General features: G+C 46.2%; 1 protein-coding gene across 1 annotated transcript in view; it reads left to right on the forward strand.

Moving 5' to 3' along the window:
• The first annotated feature begins 1163 nt into the window (after positions 1 to 1163).
• The window catches only part of LOC106806830 (LIM/homeobox protein Lhx9-like), a 31601-nt gene continuing 24050 nt past the window's right edge, over positions 1164 to 8714 (forward strand). The window contains exons 1-2 of the mRNA XM_014808950.1: positions 1164 to 1292; positions 1952 to 2079. Of these exons, the coding sequence (XP_014664436.1) occupies positions 1164 to 1292; positions 1952 to 2079 (257 nt within the window). The remainder of the gene's footprint in view (positions 1293 to 1951; positions 2080 to 8714) is intronic.

Genomic DNA, 8714 nt, shown 5'->3' on the forward strand with positions numbered 1-8714 from the left:
TTGTTGGTGCTGCTGAGTAGAAGGCGGGTTCTTGTAATGCCCGGGTTCTGCTGGCGACCCCATGTAGAGAATAAGGAGGGTGCTAGCTGTTCATAATGCGAATCGTTGCTAGACGCGAATGAATAGTGTGCGGGCGCTGTTTTGCTTCCCGGCACACCACGCCCACATCTCCCTGATCAAATAAGAGCTCGGTAAATCCACCGATAACGCGTTAGGGGGGTCGAGCGACAGTCAAACACTGTTTGTCTCATGAACCTTCTTGTTCAAACTCTAGCAGCCTTGTGAGTTTGATTATCGTTCCGCTCATCGAATTCCCCGATTCTCACGCAAGTCTGTTTCACCTGGGAATAGCTCCGACTAACCTCCCCGGCTCCGGTTTAGTCATACTATCTATTTTGAAAAAAATGTACACGAAATCCGCACATTGGCCCTAAAGATGTTTTAATTTTCCCGAAAACGCGCGGTTTTTTCCGCGCAGGCCCCGCCGCATACATTTTGTATATGTATAGGGGAGGTGGCAACGCAAATCCCGGCCGCAAATAGCGAATGGAGAGCCGAAGTGTGAAACGCGTGAATAGCGGCAGCGCGAGGCCTACAGGGTTGACCACGCCTCCCCAATTACGCAGCATACAGCCGCCGCAGCGACAATGCACGCCAGTAGCGCGCTGAAGAGGCAGCAGTGCATAGAGGGGGCTGAGCGGTCTGTTCGGCGCACCGACAATACCCTTCATTCAGTGCCGTGCTCCGCAGCGCCCGTGAATACGTGCCTACCTGCCCGCCCGGCCGCGTCGCATTCAGGCGGGCCCGACTGAATAGCTCGAGTCGTAGGTGAGCGCGCAGGCAGCCCCCCTCTACGGCCGGGGCCAGGCATGCAGGATCCGTCGGCGTTCTGCGCTAGCAGCGGATGAGAACCGCGCGCGGCCGACAGCGTCGCAGCGGACGGCGAGCAGTCATTGCCGAGTCGGCGTCGGGCGACGCACGCGTGACGTCGGCGACGACAACCAGCGGACCGAGTTGCGGGCCGACGTAGTATCGCTGCCGACGACTCAGAGACTCAGTTCACAGACGTCAAGCCATCGTCGGTCGGCGACGTGCATGCGATAGTCGGGGACGACCACCGTCGGCAGTGCGCGCACGGATAAACGTTGGCGCTTCCGGTTGGAATGCGGCCGGAAGACAAGGCGGGTGTTGAGATGGTCGACTCTCACACCTTTAATCACCCGGAGAACTGCGGCCTACCGAACATGCATGGCGACTACCAGCACAACTATCACATCGGAGGAGCGAACCGGGTAAGCGGAAAGAAATTATCAGTATATATATATATATATATATATATATATATATAATTATATATATATATTTACATATATTATATATATATATATATGATATATATGTTTATATATCTGACATCAACGGTCACTGTGTTTAACACAAATTGTGTGCAAATATAGTCAATGTCACGCTAATCGGTCTGCATGCATGTGATATTTACTAAATAGCGAAATTCGCTGGCGATTCGTTAAGTCGTGAAGTTATTTTCTCGATACTATTATGACCGAATCATTCGCGTGTCTGTCACCTGGGTTATAGGATTATAATTAATATCGGCTCGGGTAATTGTGACAATCCTCTCTTCCGTTCCCAGGAATTGATATACCAGTAACATTTCCACGTCTATAGTGTACGTAAATTATCGGTGTTTAATTATTGATAGAACAGCATTGAATCGTAAGCGTACCCGGGGGGATTGCAAGTGTGAATGAAAAGATTGCTCATAATCCACCGCTCGTCACTATTTGCCCTCTTAATTATTATTCTAGTTGTGTTCTCACCGCCACGGCGCGTTCTATGTGCAGTAGTAATACGCGCATTAACCGAGCCAATTCTGTTCCCGCTATGGAATGTATTGTAGGGCTGTACGGGATTATTGTGGGTCCAATTTTAGGCTTGGGTGCGGGAAAATCCCTACCACGAGTTGGAGACTATACAGCTTCCTGAGCGAGTCCTCGCGTGGAATCGGACATGTGCGAGCCATACGCGGCACCGTAGAACTAGCCGCCGAATCCCGCGCCAGTACGGCACACAATTCGCTGTCGTTTTGCACGCGTGAAACTACTACACTGACATACAGCGTCTACACAGCACTGTCGGTCGAATTATGGAAGACCTATATGCCTGTGTCTACTAACGCATTTTTTGTGTGGTCACATCAGAAATCACATAATTAATTCATTAGTAAATGCGGATAAAGAGGATTACCGCTGTTCCGTTTTGAGATTTTGCCTCTTTGAAACTCACGTGACGTATGTGTATTATGTGGTTACTTTTTACATATAGATATATATACGGGTCCCTCACGCCACTATATATATATATATATATTTTTAAGATAATTTTTATACATTTATAGGTTTATATAAATTTGAACATGTAAATAATGGATGAAATTACATTATGTTAGCCTGTTAATATTTCCAACGCTGTATTTCGAATTTTTCGTTCCCTTGTAAACAATCAACATTTTCAGGAATTATTATATATAAATATACGAGACCGATATGGGTATATTAATTATTGCACGCCACGACGTGACTTCTCAGTGAAACCACTGTATATGACGGTAAAATATATTCTATTATCATTATTCAATATTCAAATACAATTAAATCTCTCTCATATAATCTTAGAAAAGTAGACAGTCGACTTCATTAAGAGCGTGTAACATGCCAGAGTACATATTTGGTGTACGCTACATAATCCGCGCGTAAAGATAATATATTTACGTTGAAGCAAACCATCGGATTGCTCCTGCTTAAATTGGTTCGAATAAATAATACGAGAAAAAGCGCAAAGGATAAAGCGAGTCAGCAATACGCAAGCCTATTAGACACCGGTCCACCGAGTAATTTCTGACTGTGTGGTTTACATAGACGCATCTCAAATAGATTATTGCAGGCTTTTCATGCAGACAAAACCCTCATAATTAGGAACCATTACGCGTGGCCGCTGTCCGGCACACTTCTCTAACAATACGGAAAGCTATAAAGGATGTGGTAGATAATTACCGATACATCCCGATTGTAATTTAAAATTATACGTTTACCCTATTATTGCCAGTAATCCATAAATTTACTCTTTATAGAGAGCGCCTGTTCCGAAAATAATGACGCTTCATGCGAAATACGATATTATATAAGCACTCATAGGGTCGCTGTAAAACGTTGTATCTTCGGCGAACTACTATCGCTTTACTCAACGGATGCTTTCATTTTAAGGAGAGTTGTTGCCTATATATATGGTTGGAATCATGAGGGTTCAACCAGCACTGAATGTGCTGTGTAGAGGTTAAGGCTATTTCTTCGCATGAGCTTACAGACGCGCCCATATGTGGCCAGCTACTGACAGCAGCGATCGAGTCTGGGCCACAGAGTATACGACGTACAGTGAATGTAAAGGATAGACTAGGAGACGACAGAATCAACGAATAACCAAGCATGCTCGATAATATTACATTTGACTTTCGGTTGATTTGCGCGAAAAACAGAGAGGTTTATAGCGGTTGCTGCAATATATATATGAGGTTGCGAATTGAACTGCCTTAAGGTGTGGCCATAGATGTCACCAACGATGGAATTCGCCATATTATATTTACCAACTAAAAATAGGAGATACTAGAACACGTGAATCTAAACAGACTCATTCTGCATAGCGGCGTGGCATATTACTACATGCCTGAATCAAATCGTGAATTTTAATCAGTAAAATAAAGTAAATTAAGTAAAATAGAGTAAACAGAATATCGTCGTAGCATACACTAAAATAAATAAACTAAATAAAATAAATAAACTAAATAGCAAAATAATTTGAGAAGTATGGCAACAAAAAAGCAAAATATCGCATGATTACATTTTCAATACATTATAATGATAAAATAAATATACAAATTGTATGTAATATATGCATTTAAATCTAATAGCGCAGAAAAATTATTATTACAGGATGGATAATATAATTTAGGTATAATAGGTAGTCCAGTTTGCGCATATATATATATATATATATATATATATATATTCGTAGACTGCACTATTCCAGGACACCATATGTTGAGACACCATTAAACTGTGTGCTGCATTCAAGCACTTTTAGTCCATAGCGAAAAGAAAGAGCACGAGAAATACAGGAAAATAAATAAACACTCAGTATCAATGGCGTATATGAGTGCATGATCTGTTTTTACTTGGCGCCCGAAAACGATTGCAAAGCGAGAATATTACATTTCGTATTTTGTCTGCGACCATTTATATGAAACACTACGCATCATGGCGAAAGGAAAATTAGACATCGTCGAAAATTCATGTTATTATATTCTATTTGAAAATATGACGTGCGTTCATCGCCGGTACATTTTTCAAGCCAATATTGTATAAATTTTAGACGCCACCATGAATATCGTGTTGGGTTGTTCCGGGAATAATGAGATTATATAATAAGAGATATTATTTTTCTCATTCTGCAGAACACGAAAAATTGTCATTCAGTGTGAAACGCGAACGAGTAAATTAGGAGTAGTTAATTAGAGTTACATAGGTAAGTCCAATTTTCCACCAAATCTCAACTGTATGAGTATGAATCTGTACGTTTACTCAATGCGAATAGTTACGATACATAGTAATTGTATAGTATACAAATAGCTATCTATGCTATCTTGCGAAGCAAAATACTGTCGAGTATATCACATATCCCTTTCCATGTGTGCGTGTGTGATGAATACTTTATTACTGATCTAATAACCCATTGACGTTTCTTTTAAGATGCATTTAGCAAATTAATTCGGGTACCGTAACAACCAAAATTAGTACGTAGTTAGATAGGACCTTAGATAGGAATAAGGATAACTCCTTATTCACGCGATGCCGAAAGCATACAGAACCGGTATATTATATACATATATATCAAGAGCTCATAATAGAGATTTTTAATCATCATCATATATATATGCATGTATAATTATGCACATTTATGTGTACGGTTATATGAAAGCCGAGGATCCATCGCTGAAAGTCGCGCTCGGCCACAAGGAAACGCAATTCCACGCGCGCAAATTTCGTCTGCGCGTCTTTGTTTGCACAGTAGCCGAATAAAATCCGTGCACGTGTGACCGTGTAGAGTCTGTAGACCGAGCTGCGCGGATATCGCGGGGCGCGAACATCGTGGGAAACCCGACAGCGGACACGGCAACGCGCGGGGAAGCTGAGCGGGAGGAAGGAGGAAGGCTGTATACGCTGCTGGGTGGCGCGCGCACACACACCTTCCTGCCGCGTTTCTATGCGCCGCTGTTCGCTGCGTCGGAAATCGTAACTTGCTTTTGTCGGCCGCGCATTGTCTGCGCGCCGTTGCGGGTCCGTCGCCGCCATCTTGCGTAGCTCATCTTTCCGGCTGCCGTGAGAACGTGCGCGCGAATCGACAATGGCCCGCCGTATACATGACGTGCATGCGGAGGAACGGCGGCTCCCGGGTACCGGACGTACGGTGCCCGCGGATGTAATCCCGGCAGCCGGCAATGGCGTGCGTTCCGCGTGGTGCACTCGCCTCGCAAAATTCCCCCAATTTCGGCGCGTTTCGAGAACAACGTGCCCACAAAGACACCCCACACGCTCCCCCCGGATGGCGAACTTAGGCAAATTGATTGTAAACAGATTCCTCTTTAATAATGTCATTATGGAACCATTATCGAATTATCAATGGGTGCGCTGTGTGGCTCGTTTTCATGCCTTGTTGGCGGTGTTTAGCGGAGTCTTCGAGCGTAATTGGTCGGCGCGTAGTTGTAGGCGGTGAGTACATCTCTCACCTGTCAGAGAGCTGCGGATGCGGCCACGTCTGTCTTGCAGGCTGCGCCATTGAAGCGCAGATCGGTGCGCGATAACACAGCCATGGAGGGAACGTGAGAACGTGACGAAGAGAAAGGGAGAGATAGAGAGATAGAGAGATAGAGAGATATAGAGATAGAGGGAGAGAGACAGGGGAGAAAAATATGGAGTAGGAAAAAAGCAACGAAGAAAAGAGAAATAAATAGAAGAGAGAGAAAAAGCTAAAAGGAACGAAAACGAAAGGGAAAGAGAGCGAAAGATTAAAATAGATAGAAATTGAGGAAAGATGGCTGTTCATGACGGTGCGGTTCTCTTTTTCTATACTTTTTGACGGCTATCGGCGATCACGGGCAAAAGCATAGAAATAACACTTTTCATGTGTCCACTTAACTTTTATTCGACATACAGCAAACATCCCTAGTGGGAGAAAAACAGGTGTTCTAGCCGAGTGTTGTACGGGTCGATACACGCGAGTGTTTTATTGATATTTACTAACGCAAATATACAAAACATAAAGCAACGCGACCGCGGAGTTTACACGTCGAACGTACAACACAAACAAAGAGCGGAGCTATAGTTTGTGACTGATATCGATATGAATATGAAGCGGCAACTTCGCCGATGAAAATAATTTCGTATTTTTATCACCAAAAATAAATAAGGGAGAGGAACGCGCGGAATTTCATACAAACAGAGAACAGCTACCGCAGAGAAACACTGCAATGTAAACGGGCGAGCCAACGGGTTGCATGAGAAACCATCGCACAAGTCAACGATACTATTTTTGCGATAATTATTTTTCTCTCTCTCTCTCTCTCTCTCGCTCTCTCTCTCTCTCTCGGTTTTTTTTCTCTCTCTCCTGCTCTCCGATCTCTGTGTGTTCGTGCGTGCGTGCGTGCGTGCGTGCGTGCGTGCGGTGGTGTGGTGTTTGTCTGTCTATTCTGCCTGTATGCCTGCCTCTGCTTCCTCATCGATCTTTTTTGCTCACTCGGTCTCTCTCGCCCGGGTGTCCCGTGTCCCTACGACGGATCAGATTACCCGGCTGAAGGAAAAATTCGCAAGGCAGGCCTTTGTTAACGTTGGCCATACCCGACCTGCTGAACCTCCCCGAGGCTACTCCGCATGCGCTATCGCAATGTGCCCACCTCAAGTACCACGTGTAAGCCTCGGTGGTTTAGTTTTCCGCACCTTACTTAAACCGATAGCGGCCCACTCCACTTCCATACTCGCTCCAACACAGCACTGTCAATCATAAACGTCTCAAAGCAAAAACAGTACTTCAAACCCGTGCAACGACACGCGCTTGCACATCGCAGAGCGCGCTATGCCAGCGGCGTGATATATATCACATTATGTTATGTCGTTATATATGGCTGCTATACGGCGCGATCACTTCCTGTGTGCTCACGATCGTTGAATCCCACGGTTGTGTGGTGGTGTGGTGTGTGCTGTGTGTGTGTGTGGTGTGTGTGTGTACGTGTGTGTACCGTGCCTGCGCGCGCCGCGACGCGCGGCCGCGCGCAGTCGCTGCCTGTGCGTGGTGTGTGGTCGTGTGTGATGTGTGTGGTGTGTGGTGTGTCGGTGTGTGCCTGTGTGCTCGCGCGGCGCGTCGTGTGCTATGCCCGTATCGCGTTCGTCTTGTGCCTGCTGGGCGTATTGCCGCGGACTACGCTGTGCTTAGCTCCACCAGACACGCGCTGAATTGCTAGGGGCCTTACAGCACACAATCCGTATGATCTGTACCAGACCCAATCCCGCCTCGCAGCACGCGCTGGTCCGGGCTATACGTCGTGTCGTGGCGTGTCGCGTGCCGGCGCCGTGTGCATCGCGTCGTGTGTGCTGTGTGTCGTGCTGTGCCTGTGGCTGTGTGTGTTGTGTGTGCCCGCCCGCGTGGCGCCGTGCCGTCACGTGTGTGGTCGTGTGTGCTGTGTGTATGTGTGGGGCGGGCGGGGCGGTCGCTGCTGGTGTGTGGCTTGCCGGTAGAGCCGGTGAGTGGGTGTACGTGCTCTGGCTGCTGGCCTCGCGGCGCGCGCCGGTGTCGTAAGCAGTGGAGGCTGTACTGCGTTAAGCGTAATCGTTTAACTGCTTTCGCGGCCAGTTTGCAATTTCCGTTGCTTGGCATGGACAGCATCGCTGAGATACAGAAAGCACTGGGCAACTCCACCCCGTCAAACACAACGCGCGCGATCTACCGGTGCTGCTTATCGGCCTTGCTCATCAATCCAGGTATTGTAGCTCACAGCAATCGGCGACACGCCACCTGCGTTCACGGGTTTAGTCACGGGTGGCAGACCACCTTCCACTAAGTAGGAAACACTCTCGCCCAACCTAACTCGACTACAAAAGCTATATACGCAATAACACCGCTTATACGCGGCTGACCCGTAACTTTAAATCCGATAAAAATCGAAAAATCTGTGAAAAAAAACATAACCAACCCTACATCCGCGAAATCATGCGAAGTAGGCGCAACAATACAAACACACTCCGTAACATGTAAGATTAATATATATAGCCCCAATAAACCCATAACGCTACCCACTAAGGTAAGCTGGGTCAACAATTCTCTTCCATCCTAGCAACTCGCAACGTAATATCGCTACAAAACTATATCAAGTAAGTCACCTGAAGCACATCAACGCGTCTACTAAGACTAAGAATAAAAATAATTCAACTTTCCGCCTTATATTACTATATGACACATGGACGGCTATCGAGGGGTCCGAACAACAGCGAACCGCTACAGACTACACAAGACGTACATCAGCAACATCGCATGGCTGTGTTCCCGACGGCATGACACTAATACTAGTGATAGACCACACGCGCAGCGGGAGA

This window comes from Priapulus caudatus, unplaced genomic scaffold, assembly GCF_000485595.1.
Source record: "Priapulus caudatus unplaced genomic scaffold, Priapulus_caudatus-5.0.1 Scaffold181, whole genome shotgun sequence".
Classification (NCBI taxonomy): domain Eukaryota; kingdom Metazoa; phylum Priapulida; class Priapulimorpha; order Priapulimorphida; family Priapulidae; genus Priapulus; species Priapulus caudatus.